Here is a 14,961-nt window from a genome sequence, read left to right on the forward strand (position 1 = left end):
CTGTATTTTTACCTCCCGTGGGGAAGTGAAAGCACCTGCACGTCGTGGTGTGACAATAAAACACAAGCTCCTCAGGGTCACAGGCTGGGGAGGAGGGGGTGCCCAGGCTCCATGTTGTCTTCTTGACTGCTCAGTTGGAGGAGGAAATGAAGGAAGGTCAAATGTCTCTGTGAAGCAAAGGGATGAGATGAAGGAGGAGGAGGGAAATACCTGAGAAAGAGCTGTGATGAAGAAGGTGAATCAGGAAAGAAAAATAGTCATAAAATCATCTGATTCAAAGCCCTTTGAAATCATGTGGAGGATTTCCCCTGTATTTGGGGGGTTTCAATGGTAGGCAGAACAATCCATTGCATCATTTGAAAACATTGCAAAATTGGAGGCAGCAAAAGGGAAAGCACAGCATTTGAAAGAGGCAGAAGGAAAACCTCTCTGGTCTGGAGAGCTTTATAAGGGTCTGGAAGAGCTGGTTTCACTCAGCCAGGTTGTCAGTGCCACACCAAGCCCTGGGTCCTGCCCAGGGTTCTTCAGGAAGCTCAGGACACCTGCAGGAGCCCATTCCAAATTGTGACAGGTAGGAGAGGGAAGAGGTAGGGATGCCTCCCTCTCAGGAGGGTGGAAGGCAGTCACATCACTCACAAATCTTTTCAGCTCTGGTCATTGTCATGGAAATAGGGACAAAGATTTTAGCAAGGGCTGAAAGGAGGGACCTCTGTGATGCTGTTTGGGGCACCATGGCAGCTCTTGCATCCCAGCTGGAAAGAAGAAGGTTCCCCCTTAATAGTGGATGAGACTTGGGCTTTTGACCACCTTGGTCTCTGAATTCTTAAGAAGCTGGCCAGGTTTGATGTAATTTTGGGGAGTCCTTGGGGATAGTTGTCAGAATTCACTGTGTATTAACTGCAGCTGATGCACATGAGCCTCATCCATCCCAGGCACGTGTGCCACCTGAGACAGAGCCCATGGGTGGTTTCTCTTGGATTTCAGATGTTCCTGCTCTGCTCATGTGGATCCAGCTTGCTGTCTTCTCTAGTGACCCCCTCCTCAGTGTTCATGCTGCTGCTCCCCCTTTCCTTCCTAACTCCTTTCTCCAACTCATGGCATGACCCTGGCTGCCCATCTGTCCCAGACTAGCTTGAGGTGCAGCTGCCAGCTTTGAGAAAGACTGCTCAAACAAGTAGGTGAAGAACCTGAAAGGGATACTTGGTGTCCAAATCCTCCTGATTTCCAAAGAAAAATGGGTGACAAACTCTTGTGAGTCTCCTTCAGCCTTTCTTCCCTTTGGATTCCTGTTTAGATGCATAATGCAGGTTGGCTGCTCATAGGAAGCTCTGTGGTGGAATAGCAAGAGCAGGGATGCATCAGAGGACCAGAGCAGGGTCCAGCAGGAGGAAGGGATGAGTCAGGCCCAGCCTCCAGCTAAGAGGAGATGGGGCTGGAGGCAGCTACATACAGCATAGCTCTGAAGCCCATCTTAGAGGTAAATAAACCTAGGAGAGAGCTCTGGTAAGGACAGGCCTCCTTAAATGCAGCTCCTGAACCAATGGGAGAAGGGTGCATGGGTGAGGGTCCCAGCTGGGGCTCATCCGAGCAATTAAGCCCAGTTAATATATGCAGGGCTCTGGCATTCAGGAGGCAGTTTTACTGCTGGTTTCTTTGTTAGTGGTTTTTCTGTGCTGTTGAACTCGTCCCTTTTTCTTTTCTCTCTCCAGTGCCCCAAACCTGCCCGTCAAGATGCTCAAACCCAGTAAACTGAACCAGGCCATAGCAGGTAAGAACCCTACTCTGCTTTACTTGCTCAGTCCTTAGGATTAGGTGAATGAGAGGTTTGCCTTTCTGGGGCACTTATTTTCCTTTAGTGCCTTTTAGGAAGAGTTACAAACGTTGCCAGCATATAAAGTTTGAGACTCAAAGACTTTTCAGAAAAGCAAAGAGGGCAAATTTGGGAGAGAATGGGATGGACAAACCTTCAGTAACTCTTTTTCTCATTAGTGCTTGTCCTGAGGCTCTCAAAATGAGTGGGATTATTTGAGGCACGGCTATTCATTTTTGTACATGTGCATGAGCAAGTAGCAAAGGAAAGGGCACGTGGAAAAAACTGCTATTTGCTGCTTTTTTAAAATCAAAACGGAGGACTGGTGTGAGATCGTGTGTGGTTTTTAATGTGACTTTTTAAATGTGGTTTTATTAAAAAAGCTCAGGTGGTCTTTAGCTTAAAGGGGATTTTGATGCCTTGCCTCGGGGAAAGGGGAGACAGAAGTTGAATCAGACATTGTCTCCTGTAGCAGCCGAATACAGGTTTGCTTGTTATCCAAACTTGTGAGCACAATGCTGAGGACTGTGTCTGGGAGGGATGAAAGTGCTAGTTTTCAATGCCCCTTTTCAGAGTAGATTTGCCTGTTAAAGTTGAAATGGCGTTGCCTTGAAAACACCAACTCGTGCTTGCAGCTTTCAGTGGAAGCCTTGCTGTGCCAACAGCCACTGGCACCTTTGCTCTGTTGGGACTCAGCCAGTGCCAAACCATGGGGCCCTGGTGTGGTGGTGCTGGGGGGTTTGGGTGTTCTGGCAAAGCAGGGGTCTTCTCTGTCCTGACCCTGGCTGTACGTACACACACAGAGATATCATAATGTGGTAACTCCCAGAGGAGTGGAAAAGACCTGATGTCTGGTATTTTCTGTTTGGACTTTTTTTTCCCATGTCCATTTCAGGCACTACAGAATATCTATTAACCCTCTCCTTCCTCTGGCTCTTGTCCAGGCATGGTCTGTTGAGGTTATTAGCTCCTGGGACACCAAACTTTGCTCCTGAGCAAGTGGAGACTGTAACACTCTTGTTTTTCAAGACAAGGTTTACCACCTTATTCCAGAAAAGGTGATGGTCTCTTCTTGAGTGCCAGGCTTTACCCTACCTAAAAGTGGTCCCCAGGATTGATGTTTACAGTCATAAAACTGTGCCTTGCATGTCTCTGTAGCCAAACTGGCACTGCATGAAGACTAACACTGGTGTCCTCTGACAGCATGCAGCCCATCTGCCTCCTCTTAGCAAATCACTGTGGAAACGAGGTGTAAAGTCAAGCTCAGACCTCGTCTGGGAGGGTGACCTGAGCAGAACTCCCCTTACTCATGGCAGCTCTGGATTTCCTCCCCTGGCTATTAGCACTGACTGTGTAATTAGGTACTTAATCACAGAAAGGTAAATACAGCAGAGAACTGAAGAGCCTTGGTGAATCCAGGCTGTGTTAATGTTGTTAACTGTGATCTCATTTTCCAAGTACAAGTCACCCACTGTGGATTTGGAAGAGGTGAATACACACAGTCCATTTATGCCTTGTAGTGCCACGTTTGGATATAAGAGGCCAAAGGAAACCCCAGTAAAATAAGACATTTGCCCCCATTTAATACAATAAAATGGTTAAGTTTGTACCTGATACTTCTGTTGCAGGCTGGGGGTGCAAAAGGGAATAATTATTCACTTTAATACTCTTTAACTCTCCACAATGCACTCTGGAATGCAGGGGAGTGCAGAGCTGAGTGTGGTCAGTGCAGAAGCAAATCCCTGGGATCAGTGTCTCCTTCAGATCCAGGTCTTTGTAGGACACTGCTTTGATAGGCACTGTGCTGCCTTCTGCCAAGTGTGACACACCTCAGAGGTGCAGGGGAGGAGGGAAATCTGAATTTGAGTCCGTCCTCAAAGTCACATGGAAGCAGAGGAAAGATTAATACAAGTTAATTAGGAAGCAGAAGGAAAACAAGTCTCTGGGGATATTTCTGGTAAAAAAGGAAGCAGTGAAGTTCTGGTAAAAAGGAATAGTTGTATTGAAACATTAATTGGTTGGGTCTTTAGGGACACCTTCTTCCCCTCTATGCTGTATTCTGTGTCTCGAACCACTTCTGGAAAGTAGTATTTTGTTCATATTTAAAATCCTGCTGGTGATGTGTGTTACTCATTACTCAGGTTATTCTCTAACAAAATCTGGGCCCCTTTTTGTTCCTCCAGTCCCTGCTGTGCGGCTGCTTCCTACAGCATCAGTGGCAAAGGCTGGGATCTCTAAGGCTCTCATGTTGTGAGGGAGAGGGAAGTCTTGGATGAGAATGAAGGAGGTTTTATTTTGGGAAATGTGTCCAGAAGTCTCACAGGCCTTGGTCTCCATCCCTGGGTGCCTCAGCAGCTTTGGCTCTGGTTTGAAGCTGGAGAGATAAAACCCCTGAATCTCATGGGTGATATTGAGAAATGCTGCAGGTGCATCTCTTGGATGCAGAGGGAGCTTCTGGTGGATAAACAGGAGATGAGGAATCCTGTGGGTCTGAATGAGAAGCTGGGTTTCGTTTGTGTGATGAGCGAGGGAATTGTAACACTGTCAACCCCACCTCTTCTGAAAGCACCACTTGGGATCTCAGACATTGTGAAGCTGACTTGAAAACCATATTTTGTACAAAACCCCATAATTTCCTTTTCCTTGCTTTCTGCTATTTTAATACTTCAAAGTGCATGTGGAAACTTGTCTTTTAAGCTTTTTCTTTCCCCATGAGAATTTGGTTGGTACAGTGGAAAGCCAGAAGAGAGGTCTAAGCAAACTGTTCAACCACAGTATTGGTGTTCAAGGATCAGCTGGACTAACATCTCCTGGGAATAATGAAGTTTAGCTGGTGTGCCTTGGGGCTTGAGGGGGGGGCAAGGTGCTCATATAAAGGCCCTTCTAATACTATTTTTTATGATGAAGGCTGGAAATGAGCTTTTTGTTAAATGAAACGGAGCATTTCTCATTCACATGATTCCTGGAGCTGGGGCATTTGGGAACATATTAAGCATGATGATTTTGCTGGTGGATATAATTGTACAAATTAGCAATGCTTTTCTGAGATCTCATGTTATTTGAAGATAAGCTCTGCCCTGTACCAGCCTGAGGCCTGTGCAAATGCAGCTCATTAGCCAGAGCTGGTGACCAGAGGGGCATGTTGGGCTGGATATGAGTAAGTGTGTCCTCAACACTCATTACATTATGTCAGGGTGTTTTTCCCGTGCTCAGCCTCTGCACAGGATATTACAAAAGTCCATTATTTACACAGCAGGCTGAGAAAAGCTGGTGGATGTTGTCATAGCTCCAGTGAAAATAATTTTGCCCCAAGGAGTCACTAACGTTGTATTTCTGGCCAAATAGATGCTTTGAGCAAGAGAAAAGAGGCAGTTCTGAGCGTGGTTATTGCAGGTGTTCACAGCAGATCAGATGCCAAAGGATGTTCCACAAGGCTTGGTCTCCTCACTCCTGCAGTCCTTGCAGGGAAGAAACCCAGTGCCCCATGGAAAGTGTGAACATATTAAATAATATTTTTCAAGCTCCCAGGCTTGCTGGTGAGCAGCAGGAACTCCCACAGGAACATGTGGTATCCAAAGCAGGCTTGGTCTGGGCAAGCTTGTCGTGCTGCAACTTGCCCCTTGTGTATGTAGTGAGAATTTATCCAGGTTTAGAGCTCCTGACATAACTCCATGGATGCCTACAACAGGATCTGACTTGAATTTGTTGTGTCCATGGTCAGAATTGGAGACTCCACCTGCTGATGTGACGTGTCTGTGTATTGTTTTGGCACTTTGTATGAACACTCACTTCCATGTAGGGCCTGGGGCAGAGGAGATCCCTTACTGGGGACTCTGCCACCAAACTCGTGGGAGGATTGTTAATGCTGAGATTTGCAGGATTGTGTTAGAACTTCAAAGGAGGCATTGCTGCTGGGGTTTGAGATGAGCCAGAAGAGCAGTGTAACACCAGGACATCCCCTTTTTTAATGCTCTCTTGATCTGAATCTGCATTCAGTGGTGCATTGATTCATTGCATGTTTCTTTGAAGGCAGCAGAAGGTTAAAAATTGGCCAGGAAAATGTGTTTTCCCGCTTTTACCTTTTCTTGACCAATTTAAAATTGGGAGAACATTGGGTTGGGGTAGTTCTGCTGGTCCCATGTTTGCCCTGTGCTAAATGTCTGCGTGGAGCTGCAGATGGGTTTGCAGCTCATAAAACAAAAGAATTTGAGGAACAAATGCTGGGGGGTTTTGGTGGTGATTCATGATGCTGGCAGGCAGTTTTGTACGCTGTTCCAGGTACAAGAGGGACTGTGTTAGAGGGTAGTTAAACTTGCCTGAAATTCTGTGGCTCCTGCTCTTTGCTTGGTCTGATTTTTGAAGGCAGCATGTTGCCCTCTGACATTGAGAGTCTGAAGCTGGTTGTTCAGCCTCTGCTTCTGCTGTGTTCCCTTTTTTTTTTTTTATGGGCTCTGCATGCTAACGTTAGCAAGACAGTATTGATCTCTTCAGAAGAACGCATTAATTTTGCATTTGCCTATCAGTCAGCTGTGCGTGGGTGGTGATAATCCCTGTTAGTCTTTGGACTCGCTTTTCAAATGTCAGTCTGTGCAATCAGTGCTATTGCACTGCTTAGAAACAGCTTTTTTAGACACAACTTTAACTTTGGTTTCTGCACCAATTCTGGGAATTGTATTTTGCAGCCTCAGTGGGGTCAGACTGAGATGATCTCCCCAGCTGTGGTGGGGGCAGCATCTTCCCTGTTTCTGAAGAATATTGTTCCTCCATGCTCTCTAATCAGAGTGAGTTGGTACTGCTCTTCTAGGAATACCTCTGGCTGTCCTTTAACCTGCTGGAAGGGGAAGGGACCTGCCTGGTGCATGTGTAGGTGGCAGCTTTGGTGCTGCTGCCAGGCTTCAGGTGCTCAGTCGTACTCATGGAAAAAACAAGTAGCTTTTGTTATGGGAACATTTCAGCTCTTCCTTAAGGCTCCCTGGAAGTAGTGGACTACTGGCTTAGACCAGGGTTGAGAACATACAATAGGCTTGTGGTCTTTAGTTCAGGATTGAAAGGAAGTTATTCTGATGGTGAAATTGCTGGAGCTGATGGGCTCTCCTTGGCTGTGCCTGCTGGGAAGGGCCTGATGCTGTCAGTGGGACAAGGGATACTAACCCAGGCTTTGTGTGCTTTGAAGATCCTCCTCTGGCCCTGCAGCACCTCAGATCTAGGTCCACAATGATGGCACCTAATGTGGGTGATCCATGGCTGCCTGCTTACCTATTTCCATTTGGAAGTTTCACCATCCATTGGGCAGCCTGGTCTTGTGGCTTCTGTGTTGTGCAACTCCTTCTGTCTGTCTTTTGGTCCATAGATGGGAAAGTTTTAGTGAAAGTATTCAACTTTGGGTATCAGAAAAGGAGTTGAGCAGCTTCTGGAATATTTATTGTGCTTTGACCTTAGGAAAAGGAGGCACAAATTGTGGTTGGCACTGTGTAGGAGTGGTTCTGCTCGTGGGGCACTGACACAGGCTTTGCACAGGGAATTTCTAGTCACAGGATGCAAGTTCTTGACTGGTTGCATATTTGAGGCAGAAAATAGTCTTACCACTTGCATGCAAAGCTGATGCTTCCCCTCATAACTCAATTTTCAGTCATGTAAGGGCAAGGTGCCTCGGTTTTGTCCTGGACAAATGTGCTCTAGAATCTTCCTTTCCCAACCCAGATGAATAGAGGTTTGCAAAAATAAAATCCTTGGAAACCTGAGCTTTAGCCATGTATTACTTAGCAGGATTCTGTCAGGAATGTCCATAGCATTAGGATGTGGTTTGTGTGGTCTGCTATCAGAGGTGACTTTTGGGGAAATGCTGGCTTTTAGGTTTTCTGCTGTTGGTTTGCAACTATAAGCTTTTTTTTTTTTTTTTTGAGTTCTCATGCTGTCTGTTGCAAGTGGGAAATTGCTCTTGGGAAAGCAAAAGCAGGTGTTCTCTTGGATGTAGGTGTGAGAGCAGTATGGTACCTTGGAAATGTTATGATTTGTAACCAGCCTGCATTTCACAGGCAAACATCTCAGATCAGCGTGATCAGTCCTGTAACTGTCTGTGTGCCAATTTTACCTTCAGGGAATGGCTGTCCTTTTTAATGATTCATTAGCTTTATCAAACTGCATCCCGTGGATACAGCTGGCTGGGATGGGGGAGGGTGAGGATTGTATTGAGCTGGGAGTGCAAGGGAAAACTGGAGTACCAAGGAGGAGAGAGAGTGTGGGGTGAGTGAGGAGCTGAGTGGGGCAGTTCCTGCCCCGGGATTTGAAGGCAGTTCAGCTGCTCTCTGGAGATGGGTTTGGCGTGGCACTGTTAAAATGGGTAGCTTTAGGTGGGAACAGCTAAGCAGGACCTTTAGGGGATACCAGTGATGCCCCGCATCCTTCAGGGCTGCTTCCAGGGTTCTGGTGAGTGGGAGAACTCTGCACCACGGCAGACTCCATGCCTGAGGAGCCCTAAAGCCAAGGCAAAGAGGAAGGTCCTGTTCACACACCAGCACAGAGGTGTGCCCACACTTCCCTCCTTTAATTTGCTACCTGGGCTCCTCCCTGTGAAAACCTCTGGATCCTGTCCTTGTGCTGACTCCAATCCTGCTGCCTCTCGGATGTTTTATATCCTCTGAAACAAGGGCTTGGGTTTTGTTTTATTTTATCCTCTTTTCTTTTTTTTAATTTCCTTTAAAAGATTTATTTTTTTTTAATGATTGTATTTCCCCATTGTTTCCCTCCTGCATGTTGACCTCGTACCCACTGTAGGCATGACGGCTATTCTGATGTCAGCCGCCGGACTCCCCGTGCACCTCACCCGTGTGCCGCAAGCTGCCTGCACCCATAGAGCCACTAAAAAACACAGCTCAGTTAAGGAGGGGAGGAAAGTGTCCAAGAAAGGTAGTTCCTGCTCAAACTCTGATATATTTGCTTCCGTCTCCTTCTCTTTATCTCTCTGCGCTCCTTCCTTTCCTCTCGTCTCTCCCTCCGCCCTCTCGGCTCTTCTGGTTTGACTGACGATGTTCGTCCCACCGAGGGGAGAAGCAGGACATGTCTCCCCTGACCTGCACCATCTCTGACAGGCTGTGAAATAAGATGAGAAAGTAGATGTGGTCCTGTGGTAGGTCTGCTCGTTTCCATCCATAATTAAAGCTGGAGCAGCTCCGTGATCTGTGCATGTCAGACTCCCCCGTGCTCCTGCTGCACCCTCTTGGAGAACCCTGAGTGTCCACATACCAGGACCTTCTGAGTCATTGGTGGAACAACTCTGGGAGCTGAGGGACCATCAAGGAGAGCATTGAATCCATATGTGCTCTGAAGAGAAGGTTTGCTTATGAGCCGTGCTCGTCACGATTGAGTCATGGGATGACAAGGATCTGCCAAACCAGCAGACCCCTGAGTCATACAGGGCTTTCTAGGTCAAATTGCAGGGGATTTATTCTCTTCACCTCTTGTCTGGAGTGAAAGGGAATGGAGTGCTGTCAGGTGGATGTGCCCTGGCAGGAAGGGATGGGTTACCTTGGCTCTCGTGCTGAGCTGAGCCACCTCCAGGGTAGGGCCTTCATTTCTCCTCTTATTTCACTGGCATCCCTCACCTTTGCAGAGCCTGTGGGCTCCCAGTTTAGAGCCTGGATTCCATCTGTGTGTACCAGCCCTAGGACTCTGCAGGAGTAGGTGTGAATCCAGCCTGGTGTAGCTGTAGAGGTTGTTTGCCAACCTTGGCACAGGTTTGTCAACCACCACCAAACCTACAGTCCCCCCCTTTGGATTAGCAAAAAGGGGAGACTAGAGGTGGGAAGTGTTCAACACTTACATGAGATGCTTATATTTAAGAAAGGGAAGAGCCTAGAGATGGAGGGGAAGAGGCACCTGCCTGTGTGGGGAGTTTATTAGTACATTTTTCTCTCTCCTTGGAGTCCGTGAAGTCCAAAGCTGTCTGAAGGAGGCAGGAAGGAAAATAGAAATTAAATGAGGAGGGAGGTATTTTGTGGAAGTGCATTATGGAGGGAGCTGTGAGAAGGAGGGAGAGAGCAAATGTGGAGTAGGATGTGTGATGGAGGGGGAGGAGAAAGCAGGGGCGGCAGGAGAAGCAGTGCAGAACAGGAGGAGCGAAGGAAAATGGGAGGTGAAGGAGAAGAGCCGAGTGGAGGTGGGTGACAGAGGGGCTGGATGAGGATCTCACTCCATGGAGCCAGCTGGCGAGGTGGTGGGGTAATGTGGCTCCTGGTGCTCCACTCCTGGCACGGACGGCATCCAAGCAGCCCTCTACAGCCAGGGATGAGGGCTGAGTGGTGGGAATGCCCTGGAAACAGTGCTGAAATGGAGCTGTGAGGGGCCAGGCCCTCCCATAGAGGAGCCCAGAACACCGAGGGCTGGGCCTGCATTGGCATTGCTCACCTGCTGCTGGTTAGTGACATGAAATAACAACTGTATTGAGGGCACGGTGTGGCCACAGACACACGGGCCTGCTCCTCTGCAGCCCAGCTGGCTGCTGGTTTCTCCTCCGTGGGGTCTGTTGGTCCTGAGCACTGCACCACTCACAGCATCCAGCCCTCCCTAGCAGGAGGGGATGTGGGTGCAAACAGCCGGGATGCTGTAAGGGATGTTAACAGGAGGGTGTGTCTTGTAATTTGGGAGTGGGGTGGGGAAACCACCAATGCAGAGCATGGAACAGGGAGCAAGGAGGATGGGATGTGGGCTGGAGGTGAGAGCAGCACACACCGTGTTGGGTGTCTGCCAGGGAGCAGAGGAGCGGCTATAGCTGTGCTGAGTGTTTTGCACCCCATCAGCATCTCCTTTGCCATGAGATGCCAGTTCCTGGGTGCTGGGTGCAGCACTGGGAGCACCCCTGCGTGCCTGCAGGGCTGCCCTTGGCCAAAGGCTGAGCTGGGGCAGCGCTGGCCCCCACCCCAAGCCAGGCTGTCACCTTCCTGCCAGCTCTCCAATGCCACCTGCTGGGGCTGGGACAATTCCAGAGGAGCAGAGGAGACACCAGCAGGAAGGATGGAATGAGAAAGGGGCATCAAGGAGCTCCTTTTCCTATCTGGCACAGCAGGATTTGTCCCAGCCATCCTTGTGCTGCAAGAGGAGACTCTGCCAGCTTGGCCCTTTCCCACACTGACCCATGAGAAGGGGGACCTTTCAGTGGTTTAGGTTGTTAATCACTCTCTTGTTTTGGAAAGCAGGATCTCCTTTTGCTGGGGGCCGGGATGCCAGTCCTACAGAGTGCCTCCCTCCTGGGATGCAGAGGGTGCTCAGTCCCTCCTAGGAACAAGCTGTGCTTGTACAACACCTTCAGGGCTTAGGGACATTGTTCTGCAGTGCAGGTCCTGAGCCTGATTTTTGGCCAGGGTGTTCTCTTTGCCTTTACAGACCCTGAAGCAGCCAGCAGGCAGAGATGGGCCTGTTTTGTGCCCTGAATTTCACATCATGTGTTCTTTTCCACACCCCTCTAGGATTTTCCATCTCAAGCAAGAACTGTGCATCCAGGAGTGGGCCCAGCAGTGTACTAAGTACAACCAGCTGTTGGTGGGTGCAGTGTGCCTCTCCTGAGCCTCTTCTCCCTCCCTTCTGCTCCTGCTGCCAATCCAGGTCCCACCTGGGTTGAGGCAGTGCTGATGGAATTGCAGCCGGATATAGCTGGGGTGTGTTAAACAGAGGCGCTAATTAGTCAGGACTCATTAGCGTTGTTGCTGTTCTGGCAGGGATGTCTCTGGCACAGACACGTGCTGCGGGTCTCGGGGAAGCCGTAGTCTCCAGGCAGGCTCTGTGTTATCCTGGCACAGGGCCTGGCAGCGTCTGCCATCCTCATGGATCGGCGCTGCCTTCCCGCCGGCTGGCACCGTGCTGCACTTCCTCGGGATGCTGCAGCTGCTGCCTCGTGCCAGCATCACTGACTGGGGCCTCACTGCTGTCAGTGGCTTGTCTTGCTCTCCCCAAGCACTACTTGGACACTATAGGGCTCCCCTGACCTCACAGGGACCTCCAGGGGACTGAAGGGAGGAGGTGTTGGCTTGGGCTTGCTCTGCTACTTGTTACCCTCTGGGATGGTGGGGTCACCATCCATTTCCACCTGGCGAGGAGTTTTCCCTGCACAGCCATCCTCCCCAGCGTGGGCAGGCACATGTGGAGTGCTGCTCTAAGGAGGGAGAGGAGATGAGATGGTTTATCCTTCCTTGCCAAGCAAGGAGATTAATCCCTACTGACTCTGATTGCTCCCCATATGTCTGTCTGTCTGCAGCTGGGTCTGTGGACTGTGCAAGTGCCTGTCCCTTGGAGTTGAGGGAGCTCACTGTTCCCCTGGGGAAAGAGACAGGCTGCAATAACAGGGGTGCTCTGACCAGAGCAGCCTGGTCGCTGGGGTTATCCTTCTGAAATGCTGAATGTGGAGAAACCTGTTTTTAGCACCAAACTCCTCTCACCTTCCTGATTTCTGGACAGCCCTTTCAGAGGTTGAGGCTGGTAGATCCAGCCTTTGCAAGTGCAGGGAACAGAAGTGATGGGAGCTGTATGACTGTCCATGACAATAAATAGAAACAACCTATGTCTGGCCTGCAGAGGGTATCAAAAAAAAGTCTGCTGGAAACCATATGGCTCATTTTGGGATACAGAAGGAGACATGTTACTGCTGCAAGCATTTGGTTGCCGAGCAAGGATTCAAAACACATCTGTTAAACGTTGCCCATGGAAAGCCCTTGCTTCAGCAAGCAGCTTATTATCTACAGGGAGGAAGGGGAAGCATTAAAAACAATTTGATATTCCTCTCTTTGTAAATGAAAGAATAGTAAACATTCTTTGGCATCCTGGATAAATCTGTAGCACAGCACTCGGCCAGCTGGTGATAAACAGCATCAGTCGATCCTGCTATTGCATTTCCAATCCTCTATTGAATCCAGAAAACTCTGGGGACTGAACAGGCTTTGATGATCCCAAGGGATGACTAGAACAAAGATTTGGAGGGAAACGCTTTTATGGAGCAAAGTGTCCTGTAAGGAAGTGATTCATGTGCGGGAGCAGACGCGGCTCGTGCCGTGGTCCCAGCTGCCTCCTGGTTCCCCCCACGCTGCTGGGATGTGCCTGGACGGACGTGCTGGTCTGTCCAAGGAAGAGCCTCTCTTCGGAGGCAAGGAAGGCTGTGTGGGCTTTGCTACCCCTGCTGAAACCAAGCTGTGAGCATCACAAGGCTTCTCTGGGACTGGACCTTCAAATCCTTGCAGCTGGGGACAAATTTTTCTAAAGCATCTGGGCTCCCCAGCCCTTCCTCTCTCCAGGCAGCCTTGGTGGCTGTAAATGCACCAGAGCATTGTCACAGCAAAGTGACAGGAGCAGACTGGAAATGCCACAGTGCAAATCCATGAGGCATGGGTTTCCTAAGGATGGCTGAGGGCTGCATCACTCTCTTCTGCCTGTCTGATTGCCCCAGCTCCATCCTAATGGCAGCTGGTGAGGTGGGTTATGCCATTTGCTTTGCTCAAAATCGCTGCTGTACCTCAAGAATTTTCCTGTCTCACTCTTAGCCAGCTCTGCACCAGATTTTTGTCTCCTTTCACTGATTTCATTTGCGTGAGCCTGGCCAGTTCTTGGGTGAGTTATCTCTGTTTCTCTGAGCTGCTACGGAGAAGGAAGGTCTCCAGGGGCTGCACGGGGAGAGCATCCCCCACCACCCTGAACAAGGTGAACTGCTCTGAAGCTGCTCAGGTGTATGCAGGTGGGAGCAGGTGAGCTGGGGCGTTCTGCCAAGGGCTAGGCAGGTGTTACTGTTGCTGTAACACGCCCTCTCTGCTCACTTCCCTCGCTGTCTTCACCTTGTCTGTGCATCTTTTTGGCACTGCTTCCTCCAGCCCAAAGCCAGAGGAGACAAGAAGGTCACCTCAGAAAGAGACACCTGGAAAGTGCAGGCCAGATGGAGAAGGACTTGGTGGTCAGCCTGGCAGGCAGCACGGGATCCTCAGGGATGAGAACACAGTGATCATCTTGGAAGTGGATGGAGTTAGGGTGGGTAGCAGCTAGTCCTGCTCAGAGTCCTTTCTAAAACCTGCAGAGCAGAAGAAGCTGAGGTGTCCATCTCCCACATGATCGTGAAGCCCTGCTCTGCCTGAGATGTCAGGCGTCTCTCCTGCCCAGCACTGGCACTTGGAATGAGCATCCCTTCACCTCCTGGGCTCCTTTTCTTGCTTGTATGCTCAGTCATCCCTTCCTCCTGCTCCTGCTGCCAGAAATCATGTGTTTCAGGAGTGGCCAGGAATCCCCTTCTGAAAATAACTCATCTTACTGTGTTTTCATTAGAAGAGTCCAGCTCCCAGTTCATCAGTCTTCCTGATGTTCCACCCATGTTACTGCTCTGCCTCTTTCTTCTGTGGCATTCTAGGGAATGAGGGGCTTCTACCTGGTAGAGGATCTGTGCCATCCAGGCCTTTGCATGTTTAGCAATACCCAAATGGATGGGGGGAGCTGAAGATTTGTGCAGGTACAGCCACATCTCCAGTGCTCAGCTGTTGCACTCTGTGTCCTCCTGAGAGTGTGGAGTTGGGAGCAGGAGTACTGTCTGTGCTAAAGGATCTATCTGGCCAGGATGGAAAATGGAGAAGGAAGAGCTACTCCAGCCAGGAAGGAGAATGGAGAAGGAAGAGCTATGCCTTGGCTGACCCCCCAGATTTGGATTCAGGAAGGAAGGACGAGGCTCCCCCAAGCCAAGTGACCAGTCTCTCTCTTTGCCTCCTGCCAGGTGGAGTCATAACATCACTTGCACAAATGTTTCCTCTCTCAGGCTGGTGGAAGAGCCTGGCAGCCTCCGTGACAGGCCTGATGACGGGTAAGGAGCTCATCTCCTCTCCCAGGACCAGGGGCCATACAGAGGCATGGGATGCTCCCTGGCTTATGCCAAGTCTCACTGGGCAGCTCCCAGAGGCTGGGTTTGGTGGTAACTTGCTCTGGGTGTTGTGGGATGTTTGTTGTTTCATCCCATAATGCTTCTGGGAGGACCAGGCTCGTGGGCTGGTCAGGTGCCCATGGATGGATGGGTGGATGGGATCAGGGACTATATGTGGGAAGATGCGAAGATATCAGTGTCATGTGCTGCAAGTTAAAAAACAGATTGTTTTATATACTTGGGTGACTTGCACTGTGTTTTGCTGGATATGAGTGTG

The 14,961-nt window shown here is 49.6% G+C and overlaps 1 protein-coding gene across 7 annotated transcripts in view; it reads left to right on the top strand.

The window, feature by feature from the left end:
- Window positions 1–14,961, top strand: part of DTX2 (deltex E3 ubiquitin ligase 2) — a 34,544-nt gene that overhangs the window by 16,377 nt on the left and 3,206 nt on the right. For 4 of the 7 annotated variants that reach the window (XM_027690820.1, XM_027690823.1, XM_027690822.1 and 1 more), the window contains exons 4-6: window positions 1,710–1,768; window positions 8,585–8,716; window positions 14,541–14,627. In XM_027690820.1, the coding sequence (XP_027546621.1) occupies window positions 1,710–1,768; window positions 8,585–8,716; window positions 14,541–14,627 (278 nt within the window). The remainder of the gene's footprint in view (window positions 1–1,709; window positions 1,769–8,584; window positions 8,717–14,540; window positions 14,628–14,961) is intronic. The other 3 variants (XM_027690824.1, XM_027690825.1, XM_027690827.1) reach the window with 3 other exon arrangements.

The sequence above is a fragment of the Neopelma chrysocephalum genome, unplaced genomic scaffold (genome assembly GCF_003984885.1).
Source record: "Neopelma chrysocephalum unplaced genomic scaffold, ASM398488v2 Primary Assembly neopelma1_82, whole genome shotgun sequence".
Classification (NCBI taxonomy): domain Eukaryota; kingdom Metazoa; phylum Chordata; class Aves; order Passeriformes; family Pipridae; genus Neopelma; species Neopelma chrysocephalum.